Raw genomic sequence first — 17,669 nt, forward strand, 5'->3', positions numbered from 1 at the left:
CGGATTATATAAAATTTCATTGTAAAATCTGCTAAATTCTAAAATCTGGCTTCTTCGTGTCACTTTCCTGAGATGCCATGCGTGCTTTAGTGTGCTTGCCTTTTCATTAAAAATGGTGTTTATTCAACACGATTCCCAGATTAATTCTGGCTGTACATGTACTTGAAACATATATTTGCATATATTGGGGTAGCAGTCTTATTAGTGGCTATTAGCTCTTCAGCATCAGGGTACGATCACCCTATTTATGGAGTGCAATGAAACTGTCTCCGCATTGTTAACATCATGTACGTAGGGACAGACAATGTGAGTAATCCGCACACAAGCATCAGTCACGGGCCAAACAGAAAGGTACAGCAGAGAGGAAAACTGGGCTGAGATGAGCTTTCCATTAACCCTATCACCTCTTCCCCCCTAGGCTTTGTAGAAATACTCAGGGAAGAATCTAGAGAGCTCTGGAACTCTGAGACTCCCAGTGTGGAAAGGCAATAGAATGCAGTTAACATCCTGCCTTTTTTAATAGCTTACACAGCAGGGGAGAGCTGTCTAAATGGGTATTTAAATTCAGCATAGAATTCTAGCAATGACAATTTTAATTGCATACCAACTGCAAAATATTTCTCTCATTGTCTAAATAAAAAGAAGGCTATAATACAAAAAAAGGCTATAATACATGTTGTCTGCTTGTTTCAGGACTTAGTTATTACCCTTTAAGAATCTTTTTGTCTAGGTTAAAAAGCCTCTTTCTCCAACAAATGCATCTTGAGACTAAGACTTAATTTAAAGTCCTAACTTCTATTTTGGACAACATCGAAACTTCAGTCCCTGTTATGAAAATAGCCTGGACGATATTTCAGACACAGGAATGTCAGGGCTTTTATTTATTTTTTAACTGGCAGATAAAAAATAATATTTAAAAGTCACAAAAATGAAAAGCTACATTCTCCAAAGCACACGTGTTTTAAAAAATGCAAAATATACAATCTGCTTACTCAACAGCAGGTCATCAGAAACACGAGCAAAGACTCGGTTGCTATTTCCATAGCAATGGCTTTATGTTGTTTAACCCTCCCGGGAATTGAACCAAATCCCCAGTAGCAAGAAAAAAATCATCAATAAAAATTTTGCAACATACCCCAACTGCCAACAAATCAGTAAGAGGAGAATACTTTTATTTTATTGTATTTTCTACTGATAGGAACACTTTTGCGTCAAGCTGTTTGAGGAGGCATACACATTTTGTTGGTCAATCTGCATTTAACTTATAATTTAAAAACACAGGCTTCCTCCTTCTTAGACTAGAAGGGCTGTTGACACCCAGCCAGGCCCTGCAGTGCACACACATTCCAAGAGTGACATTTAGTCATGAGTGAAAACTTCACACATCTTCCCATGACTCTCAGGTTATTCACCATAAAGACAACTGAATCTGCAAGTTTATCTCTTGGGAAAGAATACAAATGGAATTTTATTCTCTGGTTTGGTTTTGAAACCATCCTCATACTGAGGTTGTGTGTGTGTGTGTGTGTGTGTGTGTGTAACTTTTTAATTCTACCTCATGGCCCAATGATTAAAATACAAATTTTTGGCAGGAAAAGAATAGATACAGTACTTCTCATTGTTTTCTTTAGTTTCACCACTCCTACTATCTAGAAGGATCTTCTAAGTAACAAGTTAGAGGCCATCAAGTTGAAGATAATTAAATTCTCTCTTCAGAATATCTTTGTAAAAACAAATAGAATGAACAATATGCAATTAATATCCAATAAAAACGGTTGTCTCAGAATGAGAAAACACCTCCAAAGACCAGGAATGCATTACTTTCCCAGGAGCACATTCTATTTTGAACTTTCTGAATATTAAAAAGAAGTCTCTTATGCTTACCCTAAAACTACCTCCTTTTCACCCGCACTGCCGACTTCAATGGTGTACTTCCAAGCAGATACAAACTAAGCCCAGACAGCACCTTCTACAGACAGCACCTCGCAAACCTGAGGCCAGCCTGAGTCTACGTTTTCCATTCCTCATAGACCGAACTTGACCCCGCCCACCCCTCAGTGGCATTACTTTTATTCTCCTCCCTACCCCATCTCACTCACATTTAGGTTATATTGCCAATAAATTCACTCTACTTTTTTAGATATAAAGCAGATCACTGGCCTACATTGAGGGTATCAATTGAAAATGCGATCAGAGGCCATGCAGGTAACTCAACTGTGTGAAACATCACAAGAAATGGTAACACTTGTGGACTGAAGAATGGGTTCACATCCTTTAAAACACTGCACACACACACACACACACACACACAACTGGGTCTGCAGTTGTAATCTTTGGCCTAAATTACTCTGATAACAAATACTAAATTAACAGGATACATCTGAAAATTTGACAACTTAAACTTTCCCCGATTAGGCTTGGGGACAGGGGAGCACGGTCATCTATGTCATCATGATATCTGGCTAAATATCAACAGTAGCCAGTTATTTTTCTCTCAATAGTACACTGAAAAAAATACAAATAAAACTCATCCCTGGGACATTGCTCAGTATCTTCTACCAGGTGAGCGTGTTCTACACCACAGTGAACTAGGCACAGACCATCAGAAAAGGCACATCCCGACAACCTAATGGTAAAGAAAAGCCTGAGGGAAGGGTAAGGGCCAACTATCACGGAGTAACGAGAAGTCTCACATTATTCATTTCTACCTTCCATTAACTCTTTCCTTTGCTAAGACTTACACTTATTCCCCAAATCATAAACTGTGTTCTCCTTTGTGTTTACATAACACAAAGGGGTTCTAGTGCTGCCCTCCCAAATGCACGGAAATTGTCTCCCTGGTAACCATATGGCCCCTTCGGGAACCCACTAGCTATCCCAAATTTTGTCTGTGGCCGGGGCACAGGAAAGGTGGTTGCTCTGAGTTTGTTTGGAAAAAGGGAGGTGATATAAATATCCGTCTATAGAACCCTGATCTGATTCTGACCAGCTTCAGAGCATGGATCATGGGACAATAAAAGAAAAGAGTCAAGCCTTTCCTCAGATTGGTGGAAAAAAATATTATTTTATGATCACCTGTCTCATAGGTGACTGTAAGCATTTGGTACATTACCTGCTTATAGCAGGTAATGGATGGCCTCAACACTGGAGTTTTCCACACGTAAACTTCTCTACAGAAACAGCCCCTGGGCTTAGCCCCACAGGACTATTTAATTACTGAGTCATCATTCATGACTTTAAACACCCTTCTTACAGATTAACATTAGAGTTTCACACCCACACCCAGATATTCGTTATCAAGGACGAGTAACTAGTTTCTTGGTTTACCTCTGTCCATCGTCTTCGATCCGGTGGGCTGGTCCGGGACAGTAAGATGGTCTAGGTTGCTATTCAATGAAGACGTGTCATCACTAGATAAAGAGTTCAAAAACCCACTTTCCGATGCGGCAGAGCTGGTCTCTAGGGCCTGGTGACCGTTTGCCTCTGAGGGTGCGGGCGAGTGACACTGCACAGCAAATGCTATAGATGGCCCTGCGTCCTCAGCGGCAGACGAACTGTTTACGTCAACCCAGGACTGTCTTCCTTTAGACAAGGTGCAGGCCGAAGTGCTGGTTGTCTTTATGGTATTTTCCAGAGATGAGAAAGAGCATGATGGTCCACTGAGCGAGGGTAAAGATGAAGAGGCCTTCTGTGATGTCTGTTTTGCACACATAAAATCAAAAAAGAATAAAATAAATCATTATTAAGCAGCATTCTCTACTTTTTAAAAAAGATTTTATTTATTTATTTTAGAGAGATGGGGAAGGGAGGGAGAAAGAGAGGGAGAGAAACATCAATGTGTGGTTGCCCCTAGCACACCCCACACTGGGAACTGGCCTGTAATTCAGTCATGTGCCCTGACTGGGAATCAAACCGGCGATGCTTTGGTTCACAGACCTGCGCTCAATCCAGTGAGCCACACCAGCCAGGGCCCATTCTCTACTTTTTTGTATTCATTGAAGGTACTCCAGTGTTTCAAAAAGTGGCCAATAGTAACATAGTCAAAACAAAAATGCATGATATGTATATCCATATGACGGGGATTATGGTGCCCTTTGGCAAAAACTGATTTGTGTCATTTCAAATTCACTATTCTAGGATCTGAAAAAAATCTCCATATCATGATTTACCCTACTCTTCAATGTTCCCCAGAAACTTAAAAGGCCTCTTTGGAAAATTCTTTGAAATACTGAAGGACTCTTTGAGGAAAAAGAAGACTATAATCTACCACTGACTTCTCACTGATTGAGCAGAAATTCTTGAGAAATGTGATTAAGTAAAAAAAAGCAAAAGCAGGAGCCAGAGTGGAAGCAAAATAACATTAACTGAGTGATAACCAGCAAATGTAGGCAAAGCACACGCATTTGAGCCCTAGCTCTCTTCTACATATCCCTCGGCACAAGGGCAGCATCAGCTGATAACTACATAGTTAGGTGAAATAATGTCAACTCATTCGCTCTTCAATACTTTAAAAACTTTAATAATTAACTTCCACCAAAGAAGACAAGGACACGTTTGCAGGGTCCCAATTCATTAAAGAGACACCAAAAACTACACCACAGACTATGTGAAGTGGGTTGATGATGTAGGATCTTCTGAGAGCAGCTCCTCACATACACACAGTCTAAGACTGAATGTCAATCTTTGGTAAAATTATCACCAGTCCACAGGGAAAACATCAGTGTACCATCACCAATTGTCCTCTGTTGGTGAAGACTTCATTTATTCTGAGATTTTATCCTAGTTACATTTTGATGTTAAAGTATATTTCGAAAATGGTGAGGGTAGATATTAGCTTTTTCCTTTTTGAAGTGTTTTTTAATATTCTATATAGAAAAATAAATATCTGGCAACTGTATGTTTTTAGTTTTATTGACCAGTAAAATCCAAAAATCTAGACACCAGTCTTTAAGGATCACCCTATATCACCAATGACAGATAAGACAGAGAAGGCATTTTATGGTCCATTTCATGCATCATCCTATGGAACACTCCTATCAATTTCAAGCATTCAAAACTCTAAGGAAGTAGGAGACTATTGGAAGAAGCTGAAACGTGAATTAGGACCTTTACCCAGAAACCTCAGAATCATGGCAACTAACCCAGAATTGTCGACTGTGTTACAACTAATACTGTCCCAAGAATTTTGTAAGTTCTAATCTCTGCGTTCTGGTGGGAAAAGCCAGTTTCACTCAATTTGTGCCCAGTTGGCTGCATACTAGACATGGATTGTCAAATACTCAGTAAATCCACTTTTTAATTAGCACAACATCAAACTATTGAGTTAAGGTACTAACTCATCACATACATCTTCTTATAAATAATTTCTTTGTGAAGATACGAAAATCTTCCCTTCAGGAATCTGTCAAGAAGCTTGGGGACCAGTTGCCTTAAATCACTCCAACTGTATAACAATTAAGAGATGAAAGAGCCCTGGCTGGTGTAGCTCAGTGGATTGAGCACGGGCCTGCAAACCACACGATCGTGGTTTGATTCCCAGTCAGGGCACATGCCTGGGTTGCAGGCCCGTTCCCAGCAGGGGACTCATGAGAGGCAACCATACATTGATATTTCTCTCCTTCTCTCCTTCCCTTCCCCTCTAAAGATAAATAAATAAAATCTTTTCTTAAAAAAAGAGATGAAAGAAAGACATGTAATTCACTAAATAAAACCCCACTTGCCTAGGAAAGCCAATGCCCACCCACCAAACTATTCAAATGAATGCTGAAAACACTTCACTCATTAGCAGGATCTGTAAAATAAATATTAACAAAAATACCCACTCAGGTCCAGTCCTGACATGTTCCCCTATTGTGAGCTATTTTGGTAAAACTTGGCTTCCATATGATCAGCTTCCTTTCTGCAGAGAGACTAAGCTCAAGCATTTCCTATCTCCTGCTGATGCTTCTCTAATTAGATGATAGTGAAAGGAATATATGAGCAAAAAACTGAATGCATGCAATTGCTACAGCACATTCCAAAAGCCTCTCTGAACCCAAAACTCTGTTTAAAGGGCTAAGAAAAGTTATGTCAAGTGAACATCAGAAATATTGTGAACAGTATTCCTGGTGTTGGTTCTACTCAAACACAGTGTAAATGCTTTTCCTCAAGCCATTTCCTCTAGCACCATGTAACACTTACAAACGTGATTGTAAGTGATTTTAAAATGGAGAAAAGAATAAATCAAGAAGAAGAAAGAGGAGGAGGGAAGGAGAGGAGGAGGAAGAATAAGGAGAAAAAACAGAGAAATGAAAAAAGAAAATGAGAAATGTAGCAGATCAGAGGGAGTTTTCATTCGAACAAAGCCTGACCAAATCCAAATCAAAGCAAACCCAGAGCACTACTGTGGAGGATTCCATACGGAAACGTGCTGTAAGACAGTGTGGTGCTATGCTGAATCGTGGTTCATATTTCTACCGTTCTGTAGCTACTAATAGCTGTAGCCACATGTCCAACCAAGAACTTTTAGCTGCGTCCCCTCTAAAAACAGTCTATGTAATACACTCAGAAACCCCCCAGTTCAAATCAAATGAAGGTAGAAAGGAGTGACTGTCATACCCTTGTGCTGCTGACAGGAGCCCACCCTTCTACTACCAGTTCAGGGGACAGCTCCCCGCAGAAGCCTGCTTTGAGGATCTCAGGATGAGGTAGCATGGCTGCCTGGTGCTCCCAGGCTTCCTTCCGTTGTACCAGGTAGAATACCACTTTATGTCAACTGATACTGCAAATGCTGACTGACTTGTTCATCTTTGTTGGTAAGTTAAGTGAGAGCAGGAGGCTCTTTTTAATCATTTTTGTGTCTCCAATTGTTGCATGGGTGCCTGACACAGAGTTGGTCACAGACTAATGCCAACAAAGGGCAGACTGGAAGCCAGCTGTATGAAGAAAAACAGCCCTGAGGCATTTAACCTCTCACTGAAGAGACCCCGAAATTCTCTGTGAAGTTGCTATGGGCGATTTATCCCAATCCTTAGATCTAACTGTGACTACAATGCAAATACTCTCAAGAAATATTCTCAACTATCTCAAAAAAATTTTATTTGATATTAACAATTTCAGAACATTTGGTATTTAAACACTTTATTTTTATAAGAAAATTAAAAATATTTTAAAGATTCGACTGTTCATGAAGAGACTGTATATGATTAAATTAAAATTCAATATTACGCTCCCTCATTTTCTGTGTAAGACACCTTTATTCACAGAAAAAGCATTGTTCAAATGTTGATTAGCTCGAAAATCTTTTTCTTTGAATAGTTTTAAAAACACAAGTTTGTGAAAAAAAAACACACACACAAGTTTGTCATGGGGAAAATAGTTTTAAATGGCCACCAAAAGCCTATGATTAGGAAGTAAGTGGGCATATAAATTTGAAGTAATATTGGTCAAAGCATGTTTTAAAAAATGGAAGATAAAGAAATAACTTAAAACTAAACATAATCAAATGAAATAAGAAGAAAGTGATGTGCACAAATTTTCTTTACTTTTACTAGCTATAATAATAAAAATGAATCAGTCAATTGCTGTTTGGCCCTCGAAAGTATGGTTTGCATTTCTGCCAAATGCTAGTAACATTACCTTAAAAACCCAAAGACCTTGATACACAGTACGCCCCCTACTTTGTTACTGACTTTCCACATGACCATGCGCAATGAAGGGGGCAAAAGACGCCCTCCTCAATCCAACCCTTGGAGAAGCCACTTGACCTTCAAGTCTTGTTCTACTGACTTCCTGCCTCCACTAACGCTCCTACCATCCTCACCTCAGTCCATCCTCTGAACAATAACTAGAGTATTTCTAAAACAAAGAGCAAATCACAATATTTCCCTGCTGAAAACCCTCTAGTAACTGCCCATGCGGATACAAAAACAGCCCTAGCGTTCATTACAACTGAGAAGGCCCATATGAACCCCTCCCAGCCCCTCCAGTGCCATCTGCTTCTACCACCCCTCCTCTCTCTTTTCCACCCACATTGGTCTTCTTTCTGTTCCTTGAAAAAATCTCTGGTTCCTTGTACCAGAAAAGGCTCTTTCTGTAATTGTTCATTGGCTGTCTCCTTCCTGTGATTTTGGTCTCGATTCAAACATCACTTCCTCAGCAGGCTGTCCCCTAACAGTCACAGACAAAGCAACATCCTCCATTCCCAGACCCGGCCACTCCCTAGCACATCACCCTATTTATTTCTTCTTCATAGCATTCATGAGCATTTGATATTATTTTGTCTGAGTTACAAATTTATTGTGCCTCTTCCTCAATTTAGAACTCAAGATGCTCAAGGGAGAGACACCAGCTCGGTTCAGCAACACTTATCTGCGATAGTACCTGGTACATGGTCCACGCACAAAAATATTCCTTAGCTGCCTGACAGACTGACTCGGATTTAACAAGAAGAACAAGTGAGCTAGCAGAAAGGAATGCTCTTCATAAAATGCAAGTTTAAGATTGAAAATGACAATTAGGACAGTTGTATTTACTTGTCTGGAACATGGCTTCCTCACTTATAAGGCTAGTAGTACAGGACATCAGTGAGGGTCAGCTGGAACCGTCCATCTCAAAGCCACAGGAAAGCACTAGACAAGTATCAAGCAGGAAGTTTCCAGTTCTTATGAGGAAATGTTTATAGGGCAACAAGTCTTCGGAAGGGGTGGCTGAAGTCACAAAAACCACCCATCCACCCATTTATCAGTCCATTAATAAATATTTATTAGTCTCAAGAAAAGTTAGGCACAGTCGATGTCACAGATAAAGAAGAAGGTATTGAAGACTGCCTCTGACTTGAAGAACTTAACCATTAGAGAAATACATCAGATACACAAAATCCATTACACAAGGCAGATGAAAACATGAAAAGGTGTCAAAAAACAATGCACTGAAGGAACATGAAGAATTCAGAAGAGAGGACTATAATGACTTAAGGAGCTGAAGAAGTTTTACTGAAGGAAGTCATGTTTGAACCAGCCTTGAAAGATATTTACTAAGAAGATGGAATTAGGGCGGGGTGAGTTGTTCTTGCACACAGAGAAACTTCACAATTTAAGAGCAGGAAGGTCAGGAAAGGTTTGAGGGAAATGGAGGGAAGTTTATTAACAAGACTGTAATGCTGGCTTAAAATTAAGTCCAGTGCCTTAAACATCAAGCCACCGAGCCCAGAACTAATCTGATGAGCAGTGAGGGCTGACCAAAAGGCCTTGCCGGGCGAATCAGTACCACACTTTAGGAAGACTAATTTGGATGTGGTTTTTAAGAGGACAAAGACAAATAGCATGCTCTTCCAATAATAACTCAGGCAGAATGTGGTCCCCAACAGGGGAGTGGCAGTGGGAATGGAAGACATGGGACAGTATAAGGGACAAGCAACACATCTTGTGATTGACTGCCAGAGAGCAGGCTGAGAAGATGCACTGTTAAAGCAAAAAACAAAAATGTAAGAGCCGGTTTTAGAGTAATCTTGAAATCAGCTGAATGTCCAACCATAGAACTTATCATACTTTGCAACTTGAAGAAAAAGCATGAAGTTTTCTTTCTACCTTTCCCTTCAGTGGGTAGTCACTGATAATTTTTTTTCACAACTCTCTCAGCTGCAAGCATTTCTATTATTTTATATCGGGCACATATCAAAAGATTAAGCAAACTCAGGAAACAGCTGTGCAAGATTCATTCTTCTAGGATTAAATTTCAATATCTTAAATTGATTTTACCACTTCCTGTGTTTAAGAGACTTCCTTCTCTGACACTGACCAATGGGCCACAGTTTGCAGGGTTTGCTTTAGCTGTTTTGGGGGTTGTTGTTTTTTCCACTCTTTGGATACAACAGAATTATGCTTCTGAAAAGCAGCAAAATATGTGACTGTCATGTTAAAATGATCCACACAAGCTTCTTGAAGCTGGATAAATATTTATCGTATTATGTTCTCCTGTGTCTGATCCCCCTATTAAGTGGTCTACCTACTAACTATACTCAAAATCCAGCCATTGCATTTCGCAACTACACCCTCCTCGGAATCACCACATTCTCTCACTGGACTACGGCACACCTTCCCTTAGATTTCTTCATTCCTATGCTGAGCCCCACCTCCCAGGGTCTCTCCCACACAGCAGCCTGAATGGTCCTTTGAAGCTGGAAATGGATCACACCACTCCTCTGCTCAGAATTTCCTATGGCTCCCGAAAAAACTCGAAACATCACAGGCCCCACGTGGATCCGCCACCACCACTCCATCCTCATTTCCTGCTTCTCTTTGTTCCCCCTGCTCCTGCCATCCTGGCTTCCTTGAATTACCCTCAATGCACCAAGGAGGTCTTGGCTTTAACCGTTCCCCTAAGCTTGGGAAATTCCTTCCTCAAATATCCACCTGGCTGGCTCTCACATCACCTTTCAGGAGTTTTGCTCAAATCCCGGCTTCCCTAGTCCTTGCTGGCACCTGAGCCCAGCACTTCCGACTCCCCTCACTCACCCTGGGTGACTCACTCTACCTCTTCTGACAGAGCAGACAGTTTACTTATTATGTTGATTGTTTATTATCAGTTTTCCTCGACCAGAACTTTGAGTCCACAAAGAGATCTGTGCTGTTTTCTTAATTCACTGGTGAGTCCCAAGTACTTGGCTCTCAGCAAGTATTTGTTAACTGAATTAATAAGCATAAACCATAGGTCAAATTCTCAGGCAATGATTTTTAGAACTTAAATTGAGAAGATAAATAGAAAGTGGGGCAAAAGTAGGTTTATAGTTGTAAGTGTATAAAAGTTTTTTCTTGTATGATTATTCATTAGTTATTGTGTTATTTGGCACACAAACAACCGTAAACCTACTTTTTCCCACCCACCCTGTATGCAGGACAGATTTTTAATGATTTTTATAGCTCTTAAATGCCTTTGTAACTTATTATATTGGGTTTAAAATGTGAATGAGGTTGGTTCTTTTTTGCTCTTTTGTGATTGCCAGGAATCATGGATATTAATTTTTACAAATGATCTTCCGAAGTGAAACATGCAGACTCCCATCTATTTCAAGCTTTTTACTAGGCTTGTCCAAAAGCTCCCACTTCTAATTCTTCTGTGAATAAATGATGTCCTGTTCACTCTCCATCCTGGGAAGCCTTCTCAACAAAAGGGAACATAAACAAGCACCGCTTGTTCATTCACGGAGGACCATGGAGTGTGTGTGATTCAGTCACTAGAAGCAGAGGCCCAAAGTGTTCTGGTGCTGAAGTCTTACTGCTTCTGTTATTCGATAGCCATTAGTATGACTAAATATTGAGTTAAAATTGTAAGCCAAGATTGTAAAATTTGGGGGGACCATTTTTCAGAATATGTTCTCATAGTATGATTCTATACTTTTCGAGTTCATTGTTCCAAAATGAAAGCTTATTACCCATTTTTTTTAAAACACAAATTCAGGATGGGGGGGATCTTTTTCCACCTCAGCGTGTATAGCTCAGTCACAGCTATAATGTGCTAGACTGGGCCAAAACAACACTTGGTTCACACTCTGGATAAAAGTTACTATGGTTTTTTAAAATTTCATCTGTTGAAATAAAAAGCCTAAATGTTATTTTAACCAAGTGTCTTGCATGTCTGTTTTTCAGAAACAAGAAGAAACAAAAACAAAATCTGCCTAGGAAATATGTAAGAGGGGGGAAAATATTCTGTTTCTCTGAAAAACAAAATCTAGCTCTTCAATATTTATCTATTCCTAATACACTGAGTCAGAAGAAAAAAAGTTAAATGTTACCTTAGTGGCTTTCCAAGAAATACTCAGCATAGAACTTGAAGCAGTAACATTGGATTGCTACCTCCAGAAGTCTAAACAATCTTGCCAGTTCAATGACATAACTCCCTGGTCTGATAAACCCCCCTTCAGTGACTTGTGTTAAAACAGCATTCCCTGCAACATCACGGACGAATGTCATCGCACAATGCAGTTAGGCCATGACCCTTCATCGAAGAAGGCAACTGACTGCTTTTAGTTTTATCAAGAAAAGTCCAAGGTATCTGACAACGCTTTTAGTGAAGTAATCTGTGATACTCATTTGCCATCATGAAAAGGAAAATCACAATATTTTAGAAATAAAATGAATCATAAAAGAGCTATATATGGGGCACTATGAGAGAGAGAGAGGGAATTTCAAGAAGAGAAGGAAGGAAAACCAACCAAATCCCTGTTGTTACAGGTTAAAATAGGAGAGAGAAACAGAAAGAGAGAAGAGGCAGAGAGAGAGAAAGAAAGGGTGAGAGAGTAAACTGAAACCCATGCTTCTCTATTAAATCAATAAGAACATCTATTGAAGGCCCCAAGTTCTTTGGGAGCAATAAAGGGTAAACCAATCAGAACACTGTTAATAGCTGGGAGACATTAAGGTCTGGAGATATCATTAAGTGTGATCAATAGAAGATGAAAGATTTTTCTAAATTCAGGAACTGATTTTAAAAGAGAAAGACTACAGTCATAAAAAGCTATGAATGTATGAAGAAAAGATAGATTGTGAATCTAGTTCAAAAACTGGTCTAAAATTTACCATATTGACAAATTCATTTTATTTATATCTCGCTTAATTTTGGCTAATTCTCTTCCTTAGAGATTTTGAAAAACATATTCATGCAGCAAGTATTTATTTATGGTCTTGGCTGCTCGTCAAATAGATCAGAAAAGTGACCCCAATTCTTCACTGACAGAAGGTAAATCCATTAGAGGTCATTATTTAAATATCTAATATTAAATCCAGGAACTGGCAAAACACAAAAATAGATGAAACCTTTATCACACAAAGTAGACAATTCTAGCAGAAGTCTGGTACATGAAGGAGCTACTCCAAACTACCAGAGCCCACAGTGATTTAGGTTCATGGATGAGCAAATATCAGGCTAGAGTGGAGAGAACACATTCTAAAGCTAGCTAGGTAGACTGAGGTTCCCAGCTCAGGGGCTCCATTTACTGGGTATGTGCCCAGGCCGTTCCACCTTTCTGAACCTGTTTCTTTATCCATGAAGTGAGGGCAGTGACATCTACTTCCTCTTGACCTGGACATAGGGCACCACTTTATAAACTAAAAACCAAGGAAGTGATGGAAGTGGAAGTGATGGACAAATTTGGCACACTGACATCATGGTTATCTGTTCGCAAAAGGAAACCGTGAAGTAAAGTTTTAAACAGTAAAAGCCATGGAGTGAGGAAGATTTTTCTTACTTTTAACTGGCAAAGGCTAATGTATAGAATAATAAATAAATCCTATAAATACAAAACAATAATGAGACAACCAACATTGTAGAGAAGACTTAACAGACATGTCATGAAACAAAATCCAAATGGCCAATAAACACGAAAAGATGGTTGGCCTCATTAGCAGTTAGTGAAATGCAGATTTATAATATTACTTCTCAGGATTGTATGGTGGGGGACTAAGTGGTTCTATATTTAAAGCACCTCCATCAGTCCTGGTATTAGGTATGTATGAAAAGTCCTAAATTAACCTTCACAAAGCTCTTCGCTGGACCCCTTCTGGGGGCCCCACTGTACTGCCAAATGTAAAGCAACTCTCCACAGTCTTAACATCCATTAACAACCTGAACTTACACTGGTTGTTTTCAAAGATTAGAACCAAACCTGGACTTTTCTTTCACGAACATACAAAATCATCCCAGCGCAGATTTAAAGCACTAAGCCTACTCCTGGCTTCCTGCTGTCTTTCTGACTCTAGTTTTCTCTTTGCACTATCATTTCATCCCCTTTACGTTCATTTCACATTGTAGCAAGCGTATGCGTGATGTGAAACGAGAGAGTAGGATATAAATAAACATTATAAAACAAGTCTATGCAAGCACCGGCCTATCGCCGAGAGGCGCCTGGCATTACCAAGAACCCGCTGAGACTGACACATCTGTGGGTCAGACACAAATGCTCTTGAGTTTGTCATACCAGTGGGTTGCCATGGAGAAGGCTCAAAATCAGCACCCTGAGAATTGCACTTGCTCTAAATCAAGTACCTTAATTTAGCCTGTTCTAAAAATATACCCATCAAGGTAATTTCTATGCCATTGGAAAGAATGGCATCCATGCGTTTGGTCAATGAACAACAGAGTAATTACGTCAGTACATACCAAAAGAGACAGAGAAGGTGTTGACTCCACAGTTATTTCAGGATCCTCCTGTTCACTCTCACTGTAGCATTCTATAACACAAATGGAAATGCTTAATGTTCCACTGCCATCATCACTTATTCCACAGTGTGTGAGCACGGGTTTCTCCATCTGGCCATTGACACTCTACTCCGACTCGGAAAGTACTTATCTAGTGAGCTCCCACTTTCCAGGGGATTACAGAAGAGAGGAAAACGAATGTCCGCCTCAGGGTTTCTGCCCTCAAGGAGCATCTGATACACAGGCAGAGGACTAACTGTAACTCCAGCAAAATAAAATAATTCCTCAAGAGATGTGAGTCACGTACTAAGGAAGCATAAAATCAATGGTGATTAATTCTGATCACAGGAATCATAATGAGCTGAAATTGGAAGGATAAGTAAAACCATTAATGCTGTCAAGAGTGAATGTCAGTACCAGGCCAACGAGGCAGGCTGAGCCAAGCACATGCGGTCTCCTAAAAGAGATGGTGGGAAAAGAAACTGACGGTTTCCTTCGGGCCATAACGCGGAAGGCCTTGTATGCCACAAGAAGGAGTGGCTTTTATGTAGTTATTTCTTTTCCCACTATCTGCACAGGTACCTTAAAACTAGAACAATTTATTTTATGGAAAATGAGACCAAGGAGATAGTTAGGACAGTGATTTCATATTGTAATGTGCCTCTTTATTGTTGTAAACCAAGTTGCCACTTTTCTATGTCTAAATTAAGGGTGTTTGATTTTGTTACCCAAAGTTCCAGTTCCCAAATTCTATGTGGTTTGAGCATCCCAGAATAGTATCAGCTCTGTGACCCTGGCGCCTAATGTCTCTTTCTGCTCCACATTCAGGAGTAGTTGTCTCATTAAGAGGAATTAGACACCGGTAGCTGTGAACCCTGAAAGCTACAGACTGAGCTAAAAGATTGAGACGGGGCCTGTGTCCCCATCTGAACTTCAGGTTCCTAATACAAACTTTGGGTCATCATTCTCAGCACACATCTGGTGAAAGAAAATAGCGGGATGAAAGTTATCTGTCTAGATCGTGATGAGACGATGCCTATGAGTAATAATCCGGTAAGTGGGGCAATAAAACATTTGCATTGGCAATTGTTTGATATGTCATTGGAGCCCACGGCGCTGACGAGTGGGCGAAGTGTGAAAAGCTTTCACAGCCAGCATGGGAAGCTCTATTCCACGCTGGGAGTCTGTGTGATTATGTCTCTCCATATTTCCAGATCATTTTAAATGCCAAAGTGAGGACCAGACGATGCATAGGACTTGGTATCGGTTTTTTTTTTTCATTTTCTTTCTTCCTATTCTAATATTCTTGCTAAATTTTCAGAAATTTAAGACAGAACATACCTTCATCTTTTGTAGTGGATTCATGATGAATTACAGATAGTCCAAGCTTGTTTAACCACCTAAAATGTAAATAGAAAATAAATGTTAGATCAAAAGATTATCTACCTATTCACCTTTCATCTAGACCCCCCAAAAAGGTTTTATGCCAGATGTTGTAATAAAGTTAAGTCATAATTCTACAGTCTAAATATTTCCAGAAATAGCATATATTTGTGATGTCAAAACCTAACACCTCTGGTTTTATAAAATTCTCCTTACTCAGGGCATCCTTTGCAAGGAAAGAAAAATGAGGTGATCCATTGTCCAGATGGCTACTGTGGGCACTGACATTAGGTATTCTAAATATATAAACAAATATATCTTTTGCAATTGCACACCTGAAATTTTTAGCAACCATCAGAATCTTTATTATTAAATTCAGCAACTTGACCATGAAAGTTTTCCATCTGTAATTCTTAAAATGTCTGTTTATTTCACACAAAAATAAAGAGTGACACATTTTCACTAGGGTTTTTATGTTAATCAGTAAAACATCTGGCCAGAGCTGGACAGGTATTCTTAAACTGGGGGAAAATTTAATTCCTTGAAGAATTTTATTTAGAGTAAAAATTGTCCCGGTCACCTCTTCTATTGACTTATCATTCTGTGTATTATGTTTGAGAAATCAGAGCATGTAGTAGTGACCTAAGTCTGCCAACACCAACCAACTGACAATAACAACGCTACTCACTTAAAGATTCACTGACACCTTTCATCTCCTCTAGTCCTGTAAGGCATGCTACACTCCCAACTGTGACATAAGTATTGCACGTTCTCAATTGTCAATAAACTGGGAATCTACTCAGCCCTCAGCCTGTGGTGGACTTGCTGTATTGTTAACAGACAATAAATAATAAATTTGATTTTTAAAAATAAATAAAATAGGACTACCTACAGGAAGAAGATGATTTGAAGTCTCATTTAGGAAATCCCCTTCACTCAGCTCCATGAACTCTCTAATGGTAACTCAAAATTAGAATGATACCTGGGCCCAGGTCACACCACAGGAACCGGAAAATGTTCATCAAGACCCAATAGAACAATAAAAACAAATTAACAGGAAATCATAGAAAAATACAAATGGCTAATAATCATATGGAAAAAAATCTCAGCTCCCATCATATTTTGGGTAGTACATATTCAAACACAGGAAAATATTGTTCACCCCTAAATAAGCAAAAATTGTAAATATTTATGATTTCCAAAATTTGGGAGAAAACATGCTAATCCTTTGGTGAGTTGAACATGAAAATTGATTCAGCCAATTTTAAGCAGGCAACTCAATAATACTATTCAAAATTTAAATATCCATCCCTTTTGCCCAATACTTCTAATTATAAATATCTATCCTACACGAACACAACTTCATTTACACAAATAAATGTGGAACAATATCAATTCAACAAGCCTTGCAATGGCAGAAAAAATGACTACAATATCATCATCCACCCAGGGAAAATGGAGATATAAGGGGTGGTGGTGATTCCCTCAGCAGCAGGTAACCATGGAGCAAATAAAAAAACAGGTTCTAAAAAAAAACCATTATAAGGGCTGGCTTGTAATGGCCTAGAAAACTTCCACCATGGTGTTAAGTGGAAAAAAGCAAGAAAACACAACATGTTTAGCCTGATTCGGTGTACTTTTAAAACTACAACTCTGTGTATGTGCACAAATTGCTATGCAACGAAAGCATCAGAAAGGACATATACAGCAACTGCTACAGGTGGCTAAGCCCAGGGACAGAAACTGGGGTTATGGGAAGCTTTCCTTTTTGCATTCTTCGGGTATTATATGATATTTTAGAAGAATGTGTTTTATGTGTTACTTAACTAAAAAAATATTTACAAGTACCTTTTTTAAATATAAGGGAAAACACAATGAATTCAATGGTTCATTTTTAAAATATTGAAGTAATCTAATTCTTAGTTTATACAGAATTTCATAGTTATATAAGTTAAGCCTCCCCACAAAAAAAGTATCTAAAAATAAAATGGACAGAAAAAAGTTTAACATATCCAGACAAAAAGAGTTTTAAGTTGACAATGCCTGAAACAAGCAAAGGCATTCCTAAGTTCCTTTCAGAACATGAAAATACAGAAACATAGCAAAATGAAAGA

The 17,669-nt window shown here is 39.1% G+C and overlaps 1 protein-coding gene across 3 annotated transcripts in view; it reads right to left on the minus strand.

The window, feature by feature from the left end:
- IPCEF1 (interaction protein for cytohesin exchange factors 1) overlaps positions 1-17,669 on the minus strand; it is a 79,109-nt gene that overhangs the window by 21,554 nt on the left and 39,886 nt on the right. For all 3 annotated transcript variants that reach the window (XM_037052657.1, XM_037052740.1, XM_037052824.1), the window contains 3 exons: positions 15,514-15,572; positions 14,134-14,204; positions 3,328-3,697 (listed from right to left, as the gene is read on the minus strand). In XM_037052657.1, coding sequence (XP_036908552.1) covers positions 3,328-3,697; positions 14,134-14,204; positions 15,514-15,572 — 500 coding nt within the window. The remainder of the gene's footprint in view (positions 1-3,327; positions 3,698-14,133; positions 14,205-15,513; positions 15,573-17,669) is intronic.

Source organism: Sturnira hondurensis, unplaced genomic scaffold (genome assembly GCF_014824575.4).
Source record: "Sturnira hondurensis isolate 20B ecotype Veracruz unplaced genomic scaffold, ASM1482457v3 Scaffold0000167, whole genome shotgun sequence".
NCBI lineage: Eukaryota > Metazoa > Chordata > Mammalia > Chiroptera > Phyllostomidae > Sturnira > Sturnira hondurensis.